The sequence below is a fragment of the Globicephala melas genome, chromosome 21, assembly GCF_963455315.2.
Source record: "Globicephala melas chromosome 21, mGloMel1.2, whole genome shotgun sequence".
In the NCBI taxonomy this organism is placed as follows: Eukaryota; Metazoa; Chordata; class Mammalia; order Artiodactyla; family Delphinidae; genus Globicephala; species Globicephala melas.
This window is the reverse complement of record NC_083334.1, coordinates 32155221-32181544: the sequence shown is the minus strand read 5'-3', so window position 1 is coordinate 32181544 and position 26324 is coordinate 32155221. Positions and strand designations below refer to the sequence as shown.

Here is a 26324-nt window from a genome sequence, read left to right as displayed (position 1 = left end):
AGCCTTTGCAGACAAAAGACACTCGCAAAAGTATGGAGACTAAATTCTAACAGCAACTCTGACTCACTCTTACCCCGATCTGAGACGTCAACCTAAATACTCTAAACATAGTGACAAAGGCTGTGTTTTTTTTGAGGAAGTAGTGTAACAGCATTCTTTTAGAAATAATTATGTGTATCTATTTATAAAATCAGATGGATACGAGGGGGGAGAGAGAGGAGGAGGAAAAGGGGAAACTGGCTGAGTGCGTCCCATCTTCCTAAGCAAGTTTGGACTCTCAGAGGTTCAAGTTCCTAAAAGGTGGGGCAGACTAACAGGTTTGTTTAAGGCCCCTTTACTTTCACGAGAGGCCTTCGGTCTGTCATATGCCACGCGAACCACGGGAGCCACAGCAGCAGGGCTGTCTCTTCCTCCAGCAGCAAGGACACATCTGCACCTACCCACCCTTACCTCTAACTGACCAAAGGCACAGACCCAGCTGGGCAGCCCCGTGCCCGCAGGAAGCCCCTCAGGTGGACTGCCTTCCACACCGGCGGGGCTTAGGAGGAAAGAGGAACCAGTGGGGGAGATGCGCCAAGCTCAGGGCTCCGCAGTGTGGGCTGCTCCATGCAGAGGGGGCCCAGCTCCCCGCTGTGCGTCACAGCGGCGGCGGTGATCACCTGGCCTCAGAGGGCTCGTACCTTGATCGCAACGGGGTAAACTGTGGCTCCAATTTCGAAACTTCCCTTTTTGAACATCATCACAGATGTATTGTTGATGCAGGTTCCTAAAACGCAGGAGAGAGTGAAATGCTATTTCCTTCCGTCCTTTACCCCAGAGATTAGGAGTTTAACGATTAAATATAATAATAAAAATCATTCTAATGGCTCTTCAATGAGGATAAACCTGTCATCTCCCCAGCTCCTGAACGCACACTGAAAACAGATGAACAGACTACTGCGCTGCTTCCTCTTCTCTTCTTATAGGACCGTCTTCCCTGGTTCCCACGACAGCCCAGATGAGAGGCCAGAGGCCCTGGCCGACTCGGGAGGGTCCAGGGAGGACCCTGCAGGAAGCTCAAGGAGCCTGTCAGCAACACTAGAGAAGGGGCTCCCGCGACGGGGAACGCCACACGGCGGCACTCTCAGTCCATATTCTGAATCCCCTGAGTTTTCAGTCCCACGACCAATCTAAAGGGCCCCCACGTTGCTCAGTGAAGACAGGTCCCCCCAACAAGGGTGAGGGCCCGGGCTCCAACACAACGCTGGACTCACCCTCCTGCACGGCCTCCCCACACAGAAGCTTACCCTCCGGGAAGATGAGGATGGGCAGCTTGCTTTTATCCTGCACGTGCTCGGTCAGCCTTTACAAGAGGAAAATAAAGCGAAGGGTCAGACAGCCTCACGTCCATCATCACCCAAAGGCGTCTATCGATACCCTGCCTAGACGTGACGCTGGACGTGGTATAAAAGCAGGTTAACAAACACGACCCTCTCTTTTATAAACCCATGGGCTAACAGACAAAACTCCCAAGGACAGAGAACACCGGATGATTACTACTTAATGTGCACAGCTGTTCAATGAAGTACGTGAGTCTGTGCACAGGGACCATGGCTCAGACCTAGGACTGTCTAAAGGGCTCACCCTCCACAGAGTCCGGCAAAGAGCAGCCTCGAGAAACGCGCACCCCCGACTTCCTACAGCCATGCTTGCTTCCTCTCAATTTACGGCAAAGCTCTCGCCATCACTTGCACCATGTTTACTTTTTTTTTTTACCTTGAAAACAGAGCTGCACTCTGTTCTGTTGCCTTCAGTCTCTCTTCATTTGTGACAATGAATTCATTTTGAGATTCCCCTAGATCCCACATGCATGCCGCAACTAAGAGTTTGCATGCCTCAACTAAGGAGCTGGCAAGCCGCAACTAAGGAGCCCGCCTGCCGCAACGAAGGAGCCCTCGTGCTGCAACTAAGGAGCCGGCAAGCCGCAACTAAGACCCAGCACAACCAAATAAATATTTAAAAAAAAATCAAATCACATTAAAAGTTCATACAGTGTTCATTACAATGGGTACAAGGAATAAAAAAGGTTACAAACATTACTACCTTGGGTTAGTAATAACACTAGGGTTTTGATACTTTTTATACTCCCTGTTTCAGAAAAACACTACTATGAAAGCGGCTGGGGCTCAGTGGAGAAGGCTGTAGACGCACAGCTTCCCCTAAGCGCAGACTGTGTGTCACTTGTTTACCTTTTAGCCACCAGGTGGCGATCCTTCACTTCCGAGCGCTCGAACCAGACGTGGGGGCAGGCCTTCACCATGGCTCTCTGGATGACGCCCATGAGGCCGCCGTGCACCTGCCCCACCTGCTCTCAGACAAAGGAGCAAGGGCAGCGAAGCCGTCCTCACGCAAGCCCCCAGGTCCCCTGAGACACAGACCCCAACCTCTCACCCCGTAACGCTTTATCAGTAACCACAGGCTCTCACTGTTCAGAAACCACCATTAGACTCTCTGAATTTAAATTCTCCTTCTAATCAGTGATACCAGAGATGTGTAACTATTGATAAAAACACAGCTGAAAACCCTAAAACGAACCGTGAAGCAGAGCACACCTGTGTCCAACGCCCTCCCTGGGCGGATTATCCAAAGCCCCCGAGCCCAGTGCCTTCAAATCCTCCCTCCCCACCTTCACCCCTCCCCACGGTGCTCACTCTGCTCACAACATCCAGGTCCCAAGGAGTCCCCAAGGCCACAGAAACAAAGGCAACAACCTAGGTCAGGCCCGTGTATAAAAACGTGCTTACCTGTTCACACCCTTAAGAAAGAGCTCCCAGCCCCGACCAGCCTAAAGGAGCAACAGAGAGAGGCCTTACCATGGCGTAATAGCCATCACTGGCCAAAATGATGACGTCAATGGGAGACGTATGATTGGCCACGCAGATGCCGCCGTTTCTAGGCCGGTTCTTCCTGCGTTTAAATTGTAGGCAAAGCAACAAAAATCAGTGTGAAACAATTCATCTGGAACTCACGCCTGGCCTCAGCAGCTTCCTCGGCTCTAACGACGCTCTGAGGGCCCACGGGCCGGCTGCCAGCCCCCCGTGTTACGCCAGCGCACCCCTCTGTCCCACCCCGAGCCCCCTCACCTGTCGTGGTAGGTAATGATGGCCGTCAGGGCTCGTACGCAGATGCGATAGCACATTAGGTGAACGTGCTTACTCAGGAACTCCTTAAACCTGCGACAACAGGACAGAGATTTCTGTTTTTATTTTTCATACGTATAGGAAGACAGGAAAAGGTGCTGAGTCCAACCATCTAACCATCACTGCCTATGGCCTTTATGACTGAGGAGTATTTTTACAAATATTAGTGTCTATGGTAAAACTCTGTATTAGCATATTTCTGTCTACAGGCAAAGAAAGAAAGAAGGAAGTGATGAGGGCTACTCAAATTCACACAAGGTAATGGGCTTAGAATTCACAGCCCTAAAATTTCCAGCTCACCTGAGTCTCCTAGATTCCTTTCCTTCTTGCTGGTCAACACCCAGAGGCAAGGCAAAGGCCAGAGAGTCAAACCTCCCCACCAGCCCGGGGAAAAGAGAGGTTTGCCAGCCCCATAACTTCCCAGAATAAGCCCATTTCTCTTATTAAAAAAAAAAAAAAAAGCAAACAAACAAAAAGGCCCTACCTACACGTCTTATCCTCTTACCAATTCATCAACACAGCAGAATGCTCAAAACTCAACAACATGCTATAAAACCTGCTAGTCCTGGACACTACTGGCTTGTGGTTTCTCCCTTTTGTCTTTAAAATGGGAAGAGTGTGAGGGCTGGAGGGCAAAGAGAACAGTCACAGATCAAGATCAGCTGGAAGAAAACTTTCCTGCCTATGTCATTGCTGTCGTTGGGTTACTTTCTCCCTCTAAGAGTCTGTGGTTTGGGCTACGCCCAAAGAAGTGGCCTGGCCTTCAAGATGGGAGCCGTCCCCCAGTACCTGTAGACTCGGATGCCCGCGCTCTGCTCACCTCCCGTTTGGCAGGTATCCCACCACCGTTGTGCCCACCACCAGGAGGCTAATCCCCGTGAAAGCAAGAGCTATCCTGTAACGAGAAGACAAGTTACAACACAGCAGACAAATCTGTGCCCCGAGTACAGAACTGGACGTGTGAAAATGGAACTGGGCGTCACGAAACCCCCCCGCAAGATCTGATCACCTGGACCCCGACAGGAGTCCGGGTCCCTAGAAACGCGGGCAGGCCTATCAGAAGCAGAGGGCGTTCCGCTTCCAGGGTGGCAGGACACCACGGGTTTGGCATTCAGCCGACACCCTCTCCGCAGGCACTGGCAGCAGCCAGAACGACGGGACGGCCTACTGATGGCTGCGCCGCCCTCACGCACCTGCTGCCCTGTGGTCTTACCCTTCCCTTTGGCCCAGCTTCGCTGTGAAGCAATAGGAAATAGGGCCCGAAGGTACCAGCAGCCGACAAGACATACTCAGAATAGCATGTGGTACAGAAACACTGGGAGATCAATACTGCCTCTGTCCTGGAGAGGAAGCTGCAGGAACAGAATCAGCCAGGCCCGGGGAGGGGCGGCCAGGAAGAACATCGTGTTCCCCGTCCCTGTGTTTAGTCAGTCCAGACAAGCAATTTGTCTTTGAGAAACCCAGCTACGTCTGATACGCAGACAATCCGAGGGCCCTTAAAGGACAAGCCCCGGTGCAGCCTTCCGAGAGCCAGACGGCCTGGCCGGTGAGAGAACGGTACTGTCCTCCTCTCTAAAGTGGGAGAGCAAAGCGGAGGGGCCGGGGGCACGGGCAGGCAGATCAGGCATCGGGCTAGGCCCTGCCTCACCTGAGGGGCAGGAGGAAGCAGTACCGAATCAGCACTCCTAAGCCCCAGAGCACGGTGAGCCGAAGGCTGATGTACTGGAAGTTATAATTGGTCCTGCTCAGCAAGTTCCAGGACTCCAACTCCTCTGCCGAGAACCTCTTTGTCACCTCGTCGTCCATGATGGTCTCCATCCCTTTCCGGCAGAAGTAGAAAATGTCAGAGAGCTCAAACTCGCGAGTGTTGTCCAGAGCCTTACTGCTACCACTCCGGCGAATTTCTTTGATCTCTTCTTCTAGTGACGTGGGATCTTTTGCAATGATTCCTGCAAGAGAACAGCCCGGTCAAGCGGCCCACTGGGAGAAAGCACGCTGGGAACGCTCAGGGTGCTCACCAGTGACGAGTGGGAGTGGGGCGAAAGCGCGCGGGAACGCAGCTCCAGGGGGCCGCTGCGCCGGGGGACGGACACCCCGTCTTACCGTTGGTGTAGGGCTTGTAGAGCTGGTGGTTCTTCTCCTTGGCGCCTCGCTCCATCCTCAAGGTCGCCCACTGCGGAGGGAACAGCCACACACCGCGATGAGTCCCTTCCTCGCTCGGGGGCACCTCCACTTCCGTTCCGTGACAGACTCCAGCCCGGTGCCCCGAGAGCAGACTGCGGCCGAGAGAGCACTGGCTCTGGAAGGAACCTCGGAGCCCTCTCCTCCTAGAGGACACCCGTCCCAGATAACCTGGACCGAAAGCCACGTCCCCGGCGGTCACGAGCAGGGAACTAGGAGCTGGGGTGAGCTGCTCGGGCCTCGATTCTCACGGCCTCCCGGGTCCGACAGTCCACGGACCTCGTGGGTTCCTTCGTTTCTGCCAAACAGCAGCGCTTCACCAACAGCAAAACCAAGCACCCTTTAAGCTACTGCCCGCCACCCGGTGCTGCCTGCCTTCCAAATTATTCCAAGAAAGCAACAATTTTAGTTTTTGAGTCGATAAAGGATTTAAATAATATATATGTCTGGACTGCCCATTCACCCTCTGGGTAACCTTTAACAGGAGACCCCACAAACTTGACACAGAAAGCCTGAGAATAGCTTAGTGTTTAAAATAAAATAAAATTTAAAAGGAAAAAAGGTATTAAAAAACACTATTTGGAGATAAAAAAACAAAAACAAAACTAGGCTCAAATCCCAAGTTTGACAGTTATGCTGTGTCCCTTAAGCAACTCATTCCAACACTCTGGGTGCTAGTCTTTTCTATCCACAGAACAGAATGATGGTCCTTCAACCTCCTACTTCACGAGGATCCAATGAGACCATATGTGACAGAACTCGGGAAACGGCAAACCCCCCGAATTGTCCTCAGTATCACTGAAATAATATGGGCTCCAGGAAAGTGAGGCTCTTCCTAGATCCTCCCTTCCTTCATTAAAATCCTTTTAGCTGTCTGAAGAGAGCCAGAGGCTGGGTCCCTCCTGCTCTCAAATGCTGAGAGGCAGACACACGGGCTCCTCCTGTCCACCCTCACGCAACGTGGTACCGCAGAACAGAAAGTTATGACCGCAGTGAGTCAAGGAAACAGAACGGACATTTTAAAAGGTGTGTTTTCACACTTCTGTTTCCACAGTTCTGCAAGGTAGAAAAGAACCCTATCATTCCATGACGCAGCAGAATCCACACGGCACAAAGCCTCTGGTGAGACTCTGCTGGCAGAGCCTGAAGTGTTAGCAAGGCATCAGAGCCAGGAGCAGGACACGAGCTTAATCAGCCGTCTGACCTCATCTGGAAGTTTCTTCAAACACCACTGTCTAGAGAAAACAGAGTTTACAGAGTCACCCAGTTAGAGTCTAGGGCAGGAAAACTCACACAGCCCACTTCAGGCAGTTAACCCTTGATGGCTTCTGGCACAGGTGATTTCCTTCTAGAAGAAAATGTAAACCTAGCTCCTACAACGGAGGAAGATGAACTCCATCTGGGAATGTCATCGAGGGAAGAGGTGGCTAAGGGGCGAGAGAGCTTACAACAAGCCCGGCACACCAGAGCTGAGGGTTGTCCATTCTGGCCAGGACTCTGCACTGGAGCTGCAAAGCACAGAGCCAGAGAAGCTTGGTTCTGCACTGACAGTTCTGATACTTGGATCCGCTTCTAAGCGGCAGGTAGCACCTGCCTTCAGGCCGCTGGATCACTAGGACTCAACGTCTGTGAGGACGCCTCACGACGGAATGTGCGGGAAGGCTGTGGCTTCTGTTTTAACTGGAAAGGTGCTGGTTGCATGAGAGTCTAGTCCCCTAGCTCTGTCACAAATATCCTCCTGCCCTCCCGCTTTGTACTCGAGCTTTACTTTTCCGAACTTCAGGCACACCTCAAAATGTCTCTGCGCTGAGGAGAGAACCGTCCAAGGTCAGCAGAGCAGGGGAAGAGCGCCGGGCGGGGCCGCCAGGGGCCAGTGCTCGCGACGGGCTCCTTCGCCTTGCTGCGGTGACTCCCGGGAGGGCGATGGAGAGCTACGCTTCTCCAGCTTCACTTCAAGAAGCACTGCGTCCAGACGCCCAGAATAAAAGCGAGAGCTCCGGGTTCAGAGGTCATTTCCCCACAACCCCCTCCGTTCCCTTGATCCGGGATGTTCAGGACCAGATTACTTAATTATTCCCTTTTCAGCACGTCCCAGACAGAGACTGTTAGGGGCAAGGACAGTGCTGCACTCGAGCTAACAGTAAACCCAACACAGCCCTCGCAGGTGAACGCAGGCCCGGCCCCGAGAGGTGTGGGCGGCACCAGTGCATCTTTACTGCACGCTGTTGAGCACTGCGGGTTAGGAACTGAGTGCACCGGAGGCCTGACAGTCTCTGCAGCACTAATCTCAGCGGAGACCCGCCCCTCTTCTCAGCCAGCCTCCACCGCACTTCGCACGACCGCACTAGAGACACCCAAAGAACCAGACCCCAGCACCCGTCACCGGCCACCGCCCAGCCAGCGACGACATCCCCTCTCCCTGCTCCGCGGGAATCTCTCAGTAGCTACTGTCAAATCAACAATCCTGACTGCACAGCGGCGTCAGCCTCACGTTTCCAATCACCTGCTGGGCATGACCGTGTGCAAGTCCCCCCATCCTCACACCCGGCCTGAGAGCGAGCGGCAGCCTCACACACCTGACCCCAATGTGCTCCCCTCCGCCCGGCCCTCCTTCCATGGTCCCCAAGCTTCCCCGCCTGAGAAGGGTCCTCCCTGGCTGCCAGTGTCAGGCCACCCCCTTCATCCACCCGCGGCTTCTCCCACCTACAGCTCTCTCCCCCGCCTTCCCCACTCCAGGCCGTGTGGACGCGCACTCCCGTCTCACCATGCAACGTCCCCTCCAGGCCCCCAAAGGCTCTTCTCTCCTGAACTAGGTACTGCCTCTAAACCAGACCGCACTTTCTCGCCTCTACCCACTGCACTTCTAGAATGCTTTCTCTCTTTTAAGATCCAGTTCAAAGGCCAAATCTTACATGAAATGCTACCTAACCAATTCCTGCAGTCACAGTTCGTCTCCGCCTGTGTATTTTAACTGGCATCACATTCTGAATTAGTTCTGTATGCAGACATCTGTCTTTCCTACTAAACTATAACTGCCTCGAGGGGCAGGAGGCAGAACCCAGCGGAAGCTGACCAAGCGCCCTGCACTTCGCAGGCAGTCAGTAAGGGCTGCATTTAATTTACCAGCTCCCAGTATCTCTCTTCATCAAGGTCTCCGTATGAAAGACAGCCCTGAACCTAAAACCACTCCCTAGCACCATAATCCCACTCTCATCTCCTTCAGTTCAGCCTTTAAGCTACCCCCGGTGATGCTGGGACGGGGGGTGGGGGCACGGACCCATGTGAAGGAGGCCTTACTGCTCCCACTCCCCAGAGGAGGACGTAGATTGCAGGGTCTGAGGACTTCGGTCAAGTTCCCGAGCTGGTAAAAAACCCTCCAAAAAGTCACGCCTATCCCACCCGGACCCCGCGACCTGTCCAGTCTCTTCACCCCCCTCACGGCCATCACTGGTTTCCGACCCATTCCGCTGTGGAGCTCGACGCCGCTCATTACAGCTGGCCCATCATCACTGTACTGAGGGTAAATGTGAAGCACAAACATGAGGACAACTAAGGTACTTTAAGTAACACGCTGCCCTCCGCACACAACCATCTCCCGTAACTCAGCATTAAAAGGACCTGCACTGAGCTGTCTTCCAGGAGGAAAGACCTGGAGGACCCGCCCACGCACACATCCCCCCTTGGCAGGTACCCCAAGGTTCCTTTATATGGGGAGATGAGCTGATCGTGGGAAACCATTTGTCAAGCTGCGCCAACCTAGGTCTCCCAAAAGCACAGGTATGTGTACTGCACGGACTACCAGACATCCAGCTTGGATCATCTTTATGAAGATTACCTACTAAACTGTAAAACTGGCTTATAAGATCCCAGAAGAAAATGCAGACATAAAATTAAATGTACATGCCATTAACACAGCCATAAAATACTGCCAAGACTGAAAGGTAACAAAAAAATTTTTAAGGTGTTGTCAGCTGTGAGACACGAATGAATGTTTAAAATTCTTTACTATTATATTATTTGTCTGGTCATCTACTGCTGTGTAACAAACCACCCCATAACACTGGCTTAAAATACCACCACCATTTATTCTGCTCATGAATCTGCAAACTGCACAGGGTCCGGCATCGGCTGGGTGTCAGCTGATGCTGGTTGTCACAGCTCCCCTGGGACTGGAATATGGAACACATATACGGGGCCTAGGCTTCCTCACAATGTGGCAGCCAGGCTCCAGGGGCAAGTACCCAGAGGCAGACGGAAGTTAATACTGCCACTTCTAACCTAACCTCACACGTCACACAGCATCACGGCCACCACATTCTATATGTTAGAAACGAGTCACCAAGGCAGGTCCCCAACTCAAGAGGAGGGCAATCAGACTCCACCTTTTGATGGTAGATGCTAGAATCACTCGGGGAGCTTTTTAAAAATGCCCACCCAAACCAATGAAATCAGAATTTCTGGGGAGATTCTAGTGCTCCCAAACAAGTGTTTTTAAAACACTCCCCAGGTGATTCAGATGCGTAGTTAGGAAGAGACCCATGGAATTAAGATGATCTCTGAGCTTCCTTCCAACTGCAAAATTACATATAGCACCCCAGTTTAGGAAGGGATGAAGAGGATAAAAAAAGGCAAAATAAAGGTCTCGTCTTTATTAAAAAGCACCCACAAGTTTAGGTGTATTTTATTTTATTTTATTTTATTTATTTTTTATTTTTGGCCGTGTTGGGTCTTTGTCGCTGCGCGCAGGCTTTTCTCTGGTTGTGGCGACCAGGGGCTACTCTTTGTTGCGGTGCGTGGGCTTCTCATTGCAGTGGCTTCTCTTGTTGCGGAGCTCTAGGTGTGCGGGCTTCAGTAGTTGTGGCACACGGGCTCAGTAGTTGTGGCTCGTGGGCTCTAGAGCGCAGGCTCAGTAGTTGTGGCACACGGTCTTAGTTGCTCTGCGGCAACTAAGGGCTTCCCTGGTGGCGCAGTGGTTAAGAATCCGCCTGCCAATGCAGGGGACACGGGTTTGAGCCCTGGTCCAGGAAGATCCCACATGCTGCCAAGAGGCTGAGCCCACGTGCCACGACTGCTGAGCCTGCGCTCTGGAGCCCACAAGCCACAACTGCTGAGGCCCACACGCCTACAGCCCATGCTCCACCACGGGGGAGGCCACTGCAATGGGAAGCCGCGCACTGCAGCAAAGAGTAGCCCCCGCTTACCGCAGCTGGAGGGAGCCCACGCACAGCAATGAACGCAGCCAAAAATAAATAAATTAATTAATTAAAAAAGGAAAAAAAAAAGATTACCTGTCCCATGGATTGGCCCAAAAATATATGATTATAATCGACATTAAAAGCCACAAGAACGTACATCTGAAAAACACAGTCAATAGTAATAAGGATTTACTTGGCTATGAACTTTAAAATACTAATTTGAGGGGACATTTTCAAAATGGAATAGGGAAGGTACATGGATTCTAGGTCTTTTGTTCCACCCAAAGTGATCCAAATTTTAAAAATTTAGCTACTACCAAAGAACTCTGGTCTGATTACTCCTATTTTTATGTTTTAAGAATAAGTACTTCCATAGGTCTATGAATTAATCAGTTGCTTATAAACTTGAATAAAAGCTAGACATCACTCACTGTTGTCTCCTGGAAGTTTATCAGCTGTTCTACTCACTCTATACTGATGTACGTTTTTCAGTGGCAAACGGGCATGGGTAGTTACGTGGTTCACAGGAACCCTGGGTTCTACTGAAGATTTTCAGGGACTGAAGTTTAAGAAAATTACATTTCCTTATTAATTAAAACAAACACTAAAGACTGACAAGATTACTACTTCTCAAACTTTACTGGGCACCTGGGGCTCGCTGGAATGCTGATCCTAATTCAGTGGGTCTGGAGGGGGCCTGTGACCTGCATTTCTAACCAGTCTTGGGTGACACTCAGCTGCTGGTCTCAGTGCACTCTCTGAGTAGCAAGACAACCCCAGAGACCATAGATAGGTCTCAGAAATCTTACTGTTGAATGTAAGTACTTAAGTAAGTACAAGCGCACCACAGCAGCATTACGGACAGCAGCCAGAAGGTGAAAACGGCCCGTCAACAGATGAATGGGTAAGCGGATTATGGTACAGACACACAGTGGAATACTACTCGGCCATAAAAACCGAAGTACTGAAACATGTTACAAAGTTATGCTACATGAAAGGAGCCAGTCACAAAAGAGCACACTTTATGTAATTCCATGAAAATGAAAGATCCAGAATAGGTCAAGCCAGAGACAGAGCCCAGGTTCACGGCTGTCAGAGCCAGGGGAGGGGAAGAAGGAGGGCAAGTGCTTAATGAGTGTGCGGCCTCCTTCCGGAGAGGTGAGAGTGCTGTGGAGCCACACAGAGGTGGTGGCCCGGCAACGCTGCAACTACCGCAAATGCCGGCGAACCGTTCCCTTTAAATGGTTACCTTTAGGTTCTGTCAACTTCACCTCCATTTTTTTAATGTGAAAAAAAGCCATATTCTTATATAAAATACCAAAACTCAAGATTCAGTAATATACCTAAAAATATTTCGTGCTGTAATGTAGCATTTCATACAGCTCACTTCATCTTCCAGAGTCACTATTTCTTCACTGGTTAAGTCTATCACTGATAGATACCCTGGGCCACTGCAGAATTACGTACAGGGAACCAAAGGAAAACGACTGAGACTATTCTGAAACGTAAGATACTATCTGAACAAATATAACTGCGCTGTGTTTCCTATTATGGTCTCAGCCATGGAAAAGATGAACCTGAAGATCTGGTGACTACTGAAAACAGATCCTGCTAATAAACCACCACATCTCTGAAGAGACAGTTAAAAGGCCTGTGGCAGAGATCACTTCCAGGAAATATCACTTCTCACTCATTTCCTTCCCACTGTGACCAGTTCTGTTCAGTGGTGTAACGACTTAAGTTCTGACATATGTTAAGAAATATACTCTTCTCCTCCTCTTTCAGAAAATAGAAAAATTCATCAAATGCCCTTTTCTGTTACTTCTTTTTGTCTGAAGTGCAAGAACGTATTAAGATAAACATCTGAAAGAGAGAAAAGACTCTCCCATACTTATCAGTCAGGGAATATGCCAGCAGCAGCTTTGAGTTGCAGTATCTGTTACATCACTGCCCGGCAGTGACTTTTTCTTTAATTCTTAAGGCCCTCCGTTTGAAATAAACAGGCAAGGTGTGGGGTCATGGAATAGGTGCCTTTGCTCAGACAGACCAAACACACAAGTCCCTTAGCTCAAAAGAAAGACTGCTGAAGGCTTTCACAAGCTCACGTTTAGTTATTCTTTCTACTCAAAATGCCACTTCCTTCCCATTCTCCCAACTCTCTCCACATCCAGCAGCGAGTTCACAATCAACCAGACAAGAACAGCTCTTTTTGCTAATGGTACTTCTTCCCTCCTCTGTGAAGCAACCATTTGTAAACAGCACACTCACCGCAAAGATCTTTAACAAAGTTTTCATGTAGAGCTTTCGGATACCAAAGGAGACTCCGAAAATGGCGGGGGCTATGATGAAAACCAGGAGGAGGGTGAAGAGGACGGTCAGGGAGATGCCCAGGAGGCTGACAATCAGGCTGTCAAAAGGCAGCAACAGGAACATGGTGGAGGATGCAGGCCAGGCCAGCGCCCTCCTCCCCACGAACAAAGCTCGGCCTCAGATGGTCCTCTCCGACAGCACCGGCCTGGGGAGGGGCACCAACTCCATTCCCAAGTTCACCTCACTCGACGGCCGGAACAGAGAGCCTGGGAGTAGGATGAGAGCAAAAGGGGGCCCCCGAGGCGGCCAGCCCCCCCCAGAAGAGACGGGCTGCAGGGGTGGACGGGGCAGGGTCAGTCTTCAGTGCCAGCATCCGAGGCCAGACAGAGTGTCTGGGCGAGTGAGCGGCGAGGGCGCGATCTGGGCTCTGCTACTCTCACGCTGCTTCCAGGAGTTTTACTTTTTCTCCTGTCCAAGAGCATTTAGCAGATAAATCTCTCCTGAGGATGTGTCATTGCCAGAAGTACCAAGAAGAGTTCAACTCGGTGCCAGAAAAATCCTGATAACTCCAGCGGAGGAGGGCGACTGCTGGCGCTTCCCACAGAAGGCTAGTGAACATGAATATGTGGAAGTTAAATAACTGTTCTCCTTAAAACTCCTTCATAAGCTGAAATTGCGTCCATCATAGAGGGTTCACACCTGGCCCCGTGCTTCCCCTGGAGAGGCTCCAGGCGCACTGCTCCCAGGACCCTCCTCTCTGGAGAGCTAGAGGCTGTGCCAGGAGGCCGCAGGTGCTGGCACGGCACGCCTCATGCTGCCTGCATGCTGCCTGCGGTGCGTGGAATTCCAGACGCGTCTGGCGCTGGTTTCCTCTGGATACTTTTCTCCCTAAGGCGCCCTTCTCAGCGGTGACCCGGGTCCTTGGCAAGAAGTTGCTCACATGCTGCCGAAGCTGGAGGTGGAGACAGAAACACCATCCGTCACACAAACACAAACCAAGGGGAGACACATCACGATGCTCTGGGGTGGGGCCCGGCGCGTTTTAGGGTCAGCCTAGAGCCTGTGCCGTTCTCACAACATCAAGGTCAAAGGGACTGTGCAGAGCAACAGGTGGCAGACGCGCATGTGGAGGAGAACCACAGATGTTTCATAGTTTTCAGCCCCGGTGAAACGACGGGGTTCTATTTCTAATAGAAAATGTATGCATATTTGGGGTTAGTAGAGGCAAACTATTACATATAGACTGGACGGACTACAAGGTCCTGCTGTAGAGCACAGGGAACCATATTCAATGTCCTGGGATAAACCATAGTGGAAAAGAATATGAAAAAGAATGTGTATGTATAACTGAGTCACTCGGCTGCACAGCAGAAACTAACTCAACATTGTACATCAACTATACTTCAATTAAAAAAAAAATCAATACCGTAGACTTCAAACAGAAGAAAAAGAAAATACATGGACATAAGACTCATCTCAAAAGACAAGGAGGGTGTACTAGGCGGAGTACACGTGCCTCCTACCTGTCCCCCCACTGCCCAGAGTTCTTGTCCACAGATGCAACCGCATCACCAGCTTCGTATTCTTCCTGAGACGTTCTACGCACACAAGAGGAAATGACTCTGGCCCACCTCGCGCCCAGGCAACAGTAATGACGGCACACCACAAACACTGCTTTTTGTTTTGTTTTGTAGCTTAACGTGTCTTGGGAGAGTGTTCCCGCAGTGCACACGGAGCTCCCTTACTCTCTGAAGGTGCATGGTTCTCAACTGTTAAGAACGTTCCCTGATTTGGTTAACTGCTTTCCTGAGGTTGGACACCAATGTTTCTACCCTTTTTTTGTTATAAATAATGTAATGAATGTGCCTACACGATTTAGCATACAAAATGCACATGCAAACATATTTGCAGGATCAATTCCTAGAAATGGAATTGCAGGGGAAAAGGAAATCTAGGTTTTAAAAAAATAATACCTCTTGTTTTTATTTATTTCCCCCCAGATTTACTGACATTTAACTGACAGGTAACACTGAGCAAGTCTGCAGAGTACAAAGCATGGGTGATACACCTACATATTGCACACCTGCATATCGCAACGTGACACCCACAGAGTATTAGCCAAACATTTACCTTGTGTGTGTGTGTGGTGGGAACACTTAAGATCTACCCTCTCAGCAACTTTCAAGTATCTAATAGAGTGTTGTTAACTATAATCCCCACACTGTACATTAGACCCCCAGAACTTCATTTTATAACTGGAAGTTTCTACCCTTTGCCCAACATTTCCCAACTTCTCCTACCCCTTGATCCTGGGTAACCACCATTCTTTTCTCTGTTTCTACAAGTTCGTATTTTCTGAATTCCACATTTATGTAAGAATACACAGTATTTGTCTTTCGCTTCTGACTTAGGAAATACAGTTTCAGTATTACAAGATATTGTCACATTTTCTGCATAGATTAACTCCTGCAGCCTTTCTGGCCACTCTTTTTTTTGTTCTTTAAGACTATTTACACTGGGGATCACGCTTGGTGTTGTACATTCTATGGGTTTCAACAAATGTATAATGACATGTATCCACCACTAAGGCACCACACAGAGTATTTTCACTCCTCTAACAATCATCTGTGCTCAGACTATTCATCCCTACCTACCCCAACCCCTGGCAATCACTGGTCTTTTCACTGTCTCCATAGTTTGGCTTTTCCCAGAGTGTCATATGGTTGGAATCAGAGAGTATGCAGTCTTCTTGGCTTCTTTTACTTAATACAGCCACTTATTTTTTTAAATTTCACTATTTCAATTTTATATTACTCATTCTTAACCACAAGTTACCACTCCAAGTTCTGAACTTGGGAACATCCTATCATGTCTCTCTGGCAAACATTTTGGCCTCACGCCAATCACCTTCTGGCTCGGTTCCAATACTTTTAGAAGTTCAAGAAATGGAACAAATGAACAGGTGTCTGACTTCACCTTGAGTTCTGTCCAGTGCTGTTTAGAATTCAAAGCCCTTTCTCATGTTATCTCACAACCTGTCAGTATGTATTCTTTCCATTTTACCAGTTAGGAAACTAAGCGAGGGAGACACGGATCCCGTTCTCTGACTCCTAACTGCTCCCATTACATCCCATACACCTAGCAATTAAATTAAAAAGACAACGTTTCAGTGGCAGGGATCCTCCACTTCTTCCACGTTCACGTGACCATAATCATTGCTAACGTTTACTGACTGCTCACAGCACGGACACTGAGCTAATACAACAAGCACTGTGCACACGCCGTCCTCACTGAATGCTCACAACAACCCCACAGGGGAGTTACCATCACGGCTATGAGAGGTGAGGGAGCGGAGCTTAGAGGACAAAGTCACCCGGAGCCACACAGCTATAAATGGCACAGGAGGAATCTGGACACGTGCGCCTGTCTCACAGCCCCGCTCTTTAACCACCAGGCCCTCCTAGCTTTCAAACTACCTTGAGCTACGTTAACACTTCCTTCACGCCAGGCCTGCTCGATAGAACTTCCTGCCATCGGAGGAAAACCACAAGACAAATCTGGATTCACGCATCGGAATTTGGTGTTCTCAGAATCCAAGGTACAAACCTGCTCGTTCATTTTTAAAAACTGGCCAAGCTGACAGTACCTGCCAGATTTCTAATGACATCCCAACGGACGTTCAGGAAATTAGAGGTATTTCTGGGACTTAAGTCAATTCGCTGAGTCACTGTATTCCTTAAACCTGTCCAATTCCAGCCTAATTCCAGGGCCACATCTCTGTCCCACTCTCCCATCCCTGCCCCACTGCACAGCTGCTGTCACATTAGCCAAGGTTACCTTGAGTTCCATGAACCAAAGGTGACCAACACCGGGGTCACTTTGACGTCCCAAGCCAGAGCTTAGATCTCTTTCCTCTGGATCACAATCAACTGAGAATTTCCAAGGTTATTCTGGGTTCGCGTCCCCAAAGCATCAAAGTAAACACATTTAGCAATAATTTCGTCACCTAGTTCAGAGGTGGACACACCAGGCCCACAGGACAAACCTGGGCCAGTTTTTACAAGGCTCGTGTCCTAGGAACGGTGTTTACATCTTTAAAGAGTTGTAAAAAAATAAATAAATAAAATAACATGTGACAGAGACCACGGCCAGCAAAACCTCAACTACTTACTGTCTGACCCTTTAGAGCAACAGTGTGCAGACCTCTGTCCCGGCTGCTCTTTCCTCCCCTCCAAGGCAGTGACCTCCCCCTCGTTGCCCTCCACTCCCCGCACCCCCAGAGGCTCCAGGACTCGCAACAGCAACTAGCCAAATGAGTTCTGTGGCCAACATTAAACAATCCTCCCGTGAATTCTTAGAGGCAAAGATGAGGCCAGCACACTGTGGTTATCAAACAGGCCTCCAAACGTCTCGCCGGACTAGCGGACCAGCCATCACAGCCAGAGGTGCTGGCGTCTTAAGGTCCCTTAACACAGACTTTGGTCTCTGGAAATATCGGGAAACTGCTCACATGAGAACTCCATCACACCACAATTTCTAGATAAATGCTCTTGTAAGAGAGGCTATCACTTTGCCTCAAGTAAATATAACCACGACTCCTTGGCAGGAGGCAGGGGAAGCTATCAGCTCAAAGCACTAGTTCCCCCTTCCCTTCCATTCCACACCTTTCAGCCAAATCCACTGAGAGTCGCTTGGACCAATGTTCCCCCAACAGTCCACATGGTCCAGAGAGAAAGAGAAGACCCAACCAGTTCGGAGCCTCTTAGGAGGGAAGATGGCCTCATCCTAGGAATGTGGCAGTCCACCACCAAGCTGATGAAACTCTTCAACCCACTGAATGGCAAATCTGGGCCCCCAGTGGCCCACTTTCCAGGGCTTCTCAGTTCTCAGGGTGACGACATCAGGGCACATACTGTGTGCCACACACCATGTTAGGCATTAGGCATTCAGTGCCTAGAGACGAGTATTCAGCAAACAGGCACATACACAGTCATCACTGCCCACTTCGATGACTGCCAACAAGAAGAGAGTCCTAGGTGGAGAAAGAGGAACCCTCCTGCACTGTTGGTGGAGGTGTAAACTGGTGCAGCCACTATGGAAAACAGTATGGAGGTTTCTCAAAAAGCTAAAAACAGAGCTACCATATGATCCAGCAATCCCACTCCTGGGCATTTATCCAAAGAAAACAGAAACATTAATTCGAAAAGGTCCATGCACCCCAATGTTCACTGAAGTATTATTTACAATAGCTAAGATACAGAAGCAACCTAAGGGTCCATCAAGAGATAAATGGACAAAGAAGATGTGGTACATATATACAATGGAATACTATTCAGCCATAAAAAAGAATGAAATTTTGCCATTGGCAGCAACATGGATGAACTTGGAGGGCATTATGCTAAGTGACATAAGTCAGACAGAGAAAGCCAAATGCTGTATGGCTATCACTTACATGTGGAATCTAAAAAATACAACAAACTAGTGAATGTAACAAAAAAGAAGCAGACTCACAGATATAGAGGGCAAACGAGTGGTTATCGGTGAGGAGGGCGAAGGGGTAATATAGGGGTGGGGAACTAAGAGGTACAAACTATTAGATATAAAATAAGCTACAAGGGTATATGGTACAACACTGAGGATACAGTCAATATTCTACAACAACTATAAATAGAGTAGAACCTTTAAAAATTGTGAATCACTATTTTGTACACCTGTAACTTACATAATATTGTACATCAACTACACCTCAACTAAAAAAAAAAGAATATAAGAGTCCTGGAAGAGAAAATAAAGGAGGGAACTTACAAATTTAAATCAGGGCTTCTAAACCAGTTCTGACTCGGTCACAAGGCAGAGACTATTACGATTTGCAGCTATAGAAACTTCTTTTCTGCTAGCTTTCCATGACTCTGTGACACATCCTACACTTCAGGAGACCATACCTACTACCAGAATATGTCCAGAGACATGCCACATACGAACTCAAAAAGGAGAAGATATGCCATTTCATTAAAATTAAGTGCTTAGGCTATACCGGGATAATGCATTTTTAAAGCACACTAAGCACAATGTCTGTTATATATATTAGATCTCAATAAATGGTACATATTATCCCTTCGTTACGATCAGAAGACACCCAGAGCACTGTCTGCAGTTCTAAGCTCCAAACTTTTTAAGAGGGCTAGACAGAGAGGAAGGCATTTCAAAGTATGTCACAAAACCCACAAAGCAAAAACGACTCCGTGGTGCCTAGCAAGCACTAAGTGCTCATACAAAGGGGAGCTGTAAAGCCAAGAAATGTGCATTAAAAGTACAGTGAGGGGCGAAAAAAGTTTCCTATAACCCACCCTATTGGTGAAAATGAGAAAATACCCTCAAATACTGCTGACTAGAGTGTACAACGGTACAACCTCTATGCAGAACAATTCGGCAATCACCGTCAGAACTTGAAATGCATATAACCTTAGATCCAGCAACTCGACTTCTGAAAACTTACGCTAAAGATAAACTGCAACAGTAGTTCTCAACCAGGAGCGACTGACTGTAGCCCCTGGGGAACATCTGGTAATGTCTGCAGACATTTGTGATCGGCCTAACTTGGGATGCGGGGCTCCTGGCATCCAGCGCTGACTGTGGACAGGGATGCTGCTAAACGTCCTAAAAAGCCCAGGCCGCCCCTGCCACAACAAGGAAGTATCCAGCCCCAAATGGCAACCGTGCGGAGGCTGAGAAACCCTGCGCAAAAGGAGGTATGTGCAAGGTTAGTGACTCCAGTACTGTCTGTAATATGAAGAGAAACATCACTGTCCATTAGTCAAGGATATAGTGGAATACTAGTCATCTGTTTAAAAAAGAGAGAGAGAGTGAGACATCTACATATGCACCGAGAAGAAACAACCTCCCAGTGAGATGCAGAACAAGGGCCACTGCAAATACCAACTGTGAGGGAGGGAGGAAAAGGACAAATACATACAGGGTGCGTGTGTACCTGCAAAGACACACATCTCTGGGAAGAGACACAGGAGACTGGCAATGGCAATGGCAGCCACCTCCAGGAATGGAAGGAAGGCATCACTTTATCTTTTTGGTACTTTTAAAACTGTATTTATCATTTTTGAATAGGTAACAGACTCATGATTCAAGAATCAAAACAAACACATCAGGGTTTGAATCCTCACTCGATCACTTAACTGGTAGTGTGAGTGTGACTTTGCGTGAATTACTTAATCTCTTTAAACTTCTGCTCAACATCTACTAAAAAGAATGTTCACATTTTACAGTGTCTGGAACAAGGTAAATGTTCAAAATACATTAACTGTTATTACTGCTACACTAAGTTCCTGTTATTATGAAGGAGAAGGGGGCACTGGAAGGTATTTCCCAAGAAGTCATGACATTACACTGACAAGAAATCTCTTTCAACACCACTCCTGCCTAAAGGTGTTTACAATCCCTAAGGTAGCTGTCGCAAACCACAACTTTATTAGTGAACCACTGAGAATTCTAATGCAAGCTCCTCTAATGGCTTAAATTATTGAGGCTTGGAAGAGTTGAGTGACGAGACAAGCTACAAAATTGGCCAGGAACAGAGGCAGGACTAGAACTTACATCTGCCTCCCAACCGCCCGTCTTGTGGTCTTTCTGCTCCCCAGGCTGGCCTCTCCTTTGCTTTGGGGCAGGTTACACTTGAGAGGAAAGCCATCCATTTTTCCTAGTTTACTCAGGTCACAGACCCAGCAAATGCCCCCATTCTGATGTGATGGTAAATAAATGCACGTACACAGAGGAAATGTACGCTGGGGGGAATTTGATGTCAAGCATGTCAGAGCAGTGGAGTATAAGAAATATGCCTGAATAGGACGCTGCTGCTTAGGAGGAAGGGTGTAAAAATGTTTCCAAGGAGTTGGGACAGCACAGAGCTGCTAGGTGAAGTGAACCTGAACTGCTGAAAAACCAGGGATATGCTTACGGCCAACAGCAATCCTGGGTAAAACAGATGGTCCAAGACAAAGCCAGGATATGTCAGGCTCAAGGATGACTCAACTCACTAGGAAGAAGATAGGAACATGGTCAGTTTCAGGGTCTTGGTCTTAACTAAGGTCATTCTGACCCTAAGTACTTTCTCCTTGCCTAGGAAGGTCTCACGTCAGCTGGACCTGGGTAACAAGAAACGTGGTACCAAGTTCAACCCAAAGCAACATAACCTGCAAAGCTGGAAAAGAAAAAAGGACAAAGATACAGGAAACACTGACATTCTGGGGCCATCAGTTTAAGAAAGGACAATTTCATTTGCTGGGACTATAAGACCCAAGAGGTTTCGTTACCCAACCTGAACGCTGCTCTCAGAGTTCCATTTCAAACTCAGTGCTCTGACATCTGAGTACTGTATATGTAACTGGAAGCAACTTCCTGGCCTTCTTTTTTCAAAAATTTGTGTCTGGTTTATTTTACTTAGCATAATCACTCTGAGAATCATTCATGCTGCTGCCCGTGTCAACAGTTCATTCCCCATTGCTGAGCTGTTTCCCTTGGTAGAACAGGCCACAGCTTCTTTATTCACTCACCTGGTGATGGGTCCTTCCAGCTGGGGACTGTTACAAATAAAGTCGCTACCTACAAACCTTGCATGGACATACTTTCATTTCTCCTGCGTAAATACCTAGGAGTGGAATGACGTAAGTGTACGTTTAGCTTTTAATGAAACGGCCAAACCGGCTTCTGAACTGGTTGTACCATCTTGCATTAATTCTCACCAGCAGTGTCTGAAAATTCCACGTGCTCTACATCTTCACCAACACTCAATATGATCAGTCTTTCTAATTTTAGACATGCTAATGGATGTTAGGTGGTATCTCACAGTTTTAATTTGTTTCCCTCATGACCAATGATATGAAGCATCTTCCATGTGCTTATTGGCCATCTGTATATCCTCTCTGGTGAAGCGCTCAGATCTTTTGCCTACTTTTTATCAGGTTATTTTATTATTGAGTTTTATCACTAGCCATTTTTCAAAAGTCAAACCTTCCCCCCCATGACTAAGCAGTCTCTTTACAATGAGAAAGCATTTCATCACAAAGGCACAAAATTTGTGAAACATCAGACTTCTTGGTTCAACTTGCCACAAGGTTGAAACAACCCTAATTGTGCAAAGAAAAGTCACCAAAACCACAAACTCTACTTTAACCTCAGACCTGTATATTACCAGGAACATAAAATGCTCTTTCATCTTTATGCTCAGCTGACAGTGATTCTGCACTGTCTAACACAGCCGCTGCTAACCACGTCTGACCCTTGAGCACTGGAGATGTGGCTAGTCTAAACTGAAACGTGTTGTAAATGTAAAACAGACTCTGGAATTTCAGTGATTTAGGGTAAAAAAAATGAATGTAAAAGATCTCGTTAATAATTTGTACACTGATTACATGTTGAAGTGATATTCTAGATAATCTGGGTTAAATAAAATATATTATTAAACTTATCTTCACCTGTTTCTTTTTACTTTTTTTTAAAGTGGCTACTAAAAAATTTTAAAAACTATACGTGTGGTTTGTGTTATGTTTCTATTGGATAGCACTGACCACAAAGTTTTAAGGCAGACTCTGAAGATAATGTATCTCCAACTGGTAATGGAAAAAATACATATAGTATCTTCCCCGCCCTACTCCTCGGAGGTGTGAAGAGAACAGTGCAAAGGAAGGGGCTGAGAAATGGACTCAGGAGTCGTCTGAGGTTGGAGGCCCAGCTCTGTTACTCTCTGCTCTGTGTGACCTTCAATAAGTCATTCACCTTCTGTGGATTTAAGTTTCCCCACCAGCTTTTTGGTTTCTGTTTTTTTAATTCAAAAAGTCAACAAAAGCGTATCATGTGCCTACTTTTTACAAAGCATCATTCTAGAATTGCAGATCTTGAGCTAACAGTTTAATAGAAGGCAAACACATTAACAACTATTATGAAGACAAAATAAAAAGAGCTCCCAGAGAGCAAACCAGCCTGTAGGGCTGGGTGGCGTGTGCATGTATCAATGTGTTTTAAAAGAGAGAGTACCTTTAAGGACTTGCGAAAAACTCCAAGCACTTACAACACTCCTCCTAACTCTAAAATTCTGTGCTCTTAAAAAGCATTCATCATGCTATAGAGTAAGCATTATTATACAGGGAACTGATGACATTTGCTCAGGTCCTCCCCATGAGTGTAGTGATACAGTAATAAGTAAATGACATGCCATGATGAGGTTGTTTTACGTGAAGAAACAATTCTGCAGTACAGCTCAAGCTTAACCAGGACCAAATATTCTCCAACACACACCAACCCCTCAGCCAAAACATACAATTCCCCCACCCCCTCATGTCTTCAGGGGCAATGATTTACCAAGACACCCTGATGCTGTTCATTTGAGCGGCATTTCCATAAACTGGATGTGCATGACAACTACTGTATTTAGGTCACAAACTCACAGAAGAAAAGTCCATCCTGAAAATAAATTTATAAACAATTATGTCATATCATATAAACTGAACTTACAAGCAAACTCCAAGAAGTCTACATACAAGGATTCCCTTGTTCACAGCATCCCTCAGGCAGCATTTAAGGGTAAAAAAAATTGAGGCCCAAATACTGAACTTAGCCGTCTTTCCTGAGGTATGGAAACTTAACTGCCTAGAGTGTGCTAGGAAATACAAACCATGGTTTTGTTTAAAAAAAAAAAAAAAAAAAAAAAGCCTAACCCAGCCCAGGATTCTTACCTGATCATGGCAAGGAAGGATGTTTTTATGGGAGGGCGCTACTGTTCTCTCAGCCACAAGAGCACAGCATCAGGGGTACACCCCCTAAAAAGCATTCCAGTTTCCCTTAGTCACTCTTCATTCAATAGCTATGAATGTCATCTAAATCTTTTAAAGCTTGTACTTATTCTGTTTGGATTTCCACTTTTAAGGTCAGCATCTTCCCATGTTTCCTAAAAGCTATGATGAGAACTCTTCAACTTGTCCCAAATCTAGCTTAAGAAATAATTTAAGGCCTATCCCCTAGTTTCACTATTCCATATTTTGGTGGAAAAGCTCATATTTGCCTACCCAAGCCCTTCATCGGAAGAGTTTTCAGTCACAGCCCTTCCACACACTTCTCTTTCCCAAAGGAAACAACATAAATGCAAGCAGCATGGTACAGGAGAAAGACTAGATGCGGAGTTGGGAGATGTCTTTTCCAGCCTCAGTTCAACCTCTCATTCTCTGTAGATCTGGACAAGTCACTGAACCTCTCTGGGCCTTGAGGGCTCATCAAAAATGAAAAAGACAAGATGATCTGGAAGTTCTCATCCATACCTTCTGTTTTAACCTGTCCTCCAGCCGCTTAATTAATTTTTAGATGCCCTTTTCTGGTGCTTCTCCAATGCTATTATGTATTTTGGACTTGAAGTACTTGTAATAGACTATGTCCCAATAAAACTAAGTTATGGCTTTACTCCATAAAGCCATAAAGTAAGATTTTTATTTTGACTCTCAAGCTACTTTCTTTTTTTTTTTAAAGAACTTGGCTCATTGAAGGAACATGGTGTTTTTTTTTAATAGATGTTGGGGGTAGGAGTTTAATTAATTAATTTTTGCTGTGTTGGGTCTTTGTTTCTGCGCGAGGGCCTTCTCTAGTTGTGGCAAGCAGGGGCCACCCTTCATCGCGGTGCGCGGGCCTCTTCACTATCGCGGCCTCTCTTGTTGTGGAGCACAGGCTCCAGACGCGCAGGCTCAGTAGTTGTGGCTCACGGGCCCAGCCACTCCGCGGCATGTGGGATCATCCCAGACCAGGGCTCGAACCCGTGTCCCCTGCACTAGCAGGCAGACTCTCAACCACTGCGCCACCAGGGAAGCCCTCTCAAGCTACTTTTGACATCAAGGATTTATCCCAGAGATATGGGGGCGCGCGGAAGGGGGATGTGGATTAGACATGCTCAGTCACAGGTGAGTTCTTGAGGCTGGATGATGGGTACATGCTGGCTCACTATTCTATCTACTTTTCCATGTCTGAAATTCTGCATAATACAAGGTTGAAAAAAACATCACTGTCAAAGTGAGAAAATAATACCGAACTGGCATTAATACAAGACTCTTTTCTACCATCTCTGGCATAAGGACAATTGCTTTTCATACCGTTTCCCTTGGGTTGAGATAGAATCTACAAGACATGAAACTAAACAGACGTACTCAAACGTCAGCCAAAATTAAGGAAAATGAACCAGAAAGCAAATTCTTCAACGGATCTCAAGAAACTTATCAGCGAGAAGGTCCACGGCACAGAGGCCTTGAGCAGTGAGGCACTGGTATGTAGTACAGCATGGAGCTTACTTCCACAGAACTACAGTATGTTTCATACGGTATATTTTCCCTAACTTTTCAACTGCGAAAGTTAAAGCCCTCTGTGACACGGAGAGTGAGGAAATAAGACCCTCCGGTAGGAGGATGCTTCGCAGGGCGTGAAATCAAAACGGAGAGGCAAGGGATATCGAGGGTTAAGAAATCCTGAAGAAAGCAAAATGGGGATCCTCTGGAGAACAGGAGCGGAAAACGTACATCCCAGGGACACCAAAGAACTTGAGCGGTCACGGTGAAGGCCTTTCCCCGTGATCTTTCACCCTCCCGAGCGCGCGGAGAGCAGGCCGCGGGGGCCGGGATTCGGCAGGACACGCGGGGGCGCGGGCCGGAGGGCGCCGCGGGGACGGGCGGGCCCGCTCTACCGCAGGGAGGGAGGCACGTTCCGGCGCCGGGAACCCCCCGGCAGCGGCAATGGTGCCTCCCAACGCCGTGGGGTGGGGGGCGCAGGGAGTGGGGTCGCTCGACCGCAGCCCTCACGGGCGCCGGCCCAAACCCCAGCTCCCGCAGACGCCCGTGACCTTCAGGAACGGGCCAGCCGGACCGTACTCACCTTCCTCGAGGCTCCAGGAGGCAAATCCCTCCGGGGACCGTCCGCCCCGCCCTCGCCGCCGCCGGCCGAGGCGTGCGTAAGGACGTGCGCGCGCCCGCCCTTTGTCTATGCCGCCTTGACGTGACCCTCGCGTCCAGTCCCCACCCTCCCGTCGTCTAACCTCACGCCCAGTACCCACGCGCTGGCGCGCGCCCGGTCGGGCTGGGCGGGGCCCCGAGGGGCGGGGAGATGGGGCGGGGCGCCGGGAGATAAGCAGACGGGGCGCCAAGTCTTGGGCCGGGGAGGCGGGGAGGCGGGGCGCCAAGGGGAGGGGCGCTGGGGAGGCGGGGCTCCGAAGGGCGGGGCGCCGGGGAGACGGGCAGACGGAGAACCGAATGGAGGGCCGAGGAGGCGGGGCTCCGCGTCCCGAGCCCCAAGTGGGCGCGCCCGGTACCCTCCAAGCTGCCACTTGGCGGGCGAGGACCGCTGCCTGGGCCGGGCCAGCTGCTGCAGAGACCGGTACTATGCGCGCCGGGCCCTGGTCGCCTGCTCCTCGCCTGGCGCATGC

General features: G+C 48.5%; 1 protein-coding gene across 2 annotated transcripts in view; it reads right to left on the bottom strand.

The window, feature by feature from the left end:
- GPAT4 (glycerol-3-phosphate acyltransferase 4) overlaps window positions 1-25934 on the bottom strand; it is a 31501-nt gene extending 5567 nt beyond the window's left edge. The window contains exons 1-10 of one of the 2 annotated variants that reach the window (XM_030834068.3): window positions 25778-25934; window positions 12824-13817; window positions 5283-5352; window positions 4828-5128; window positions 4000-4074; window positions 3123-3212; window positions 2853-2946; window positions 2229-2344; window positions 1287-1342; window positions 681-766 (exon numbers count right to left, since the gene is read on the bottom strand). In XM_030834068.3, the coding sequence (XP_030689928.1) occupies window positions 681-766; window positions 1287-1342; window positions 2229-2344; window positions 2853-2946; window positions 3123-3212; window positions 4000-4074; window positions 4828-5128; window positions 5283-5352; window positions 12824-12988 (1053 nt within the window). In that variant the 5' untranslated portion in view covers window positions 12989-13817; window positions 25778-25934. Of the gene's footprint in view, window positions 1-680; window positions 767-1286; window positions 1343-2228; window positions 2345-2852; window positions 2947-3122; window positions 3213-3999; window positions 4075-4827; window positions 5129-5282; window positions 5353-12823; window positions 13818-25777 lie in introns of those variants that run through there. The other variant, XM_070044616.1, reaches the window with a different exon arrangement.
- Between the last annotated feature and the right edge of the window lie 390 nt (window positions 25935-26324).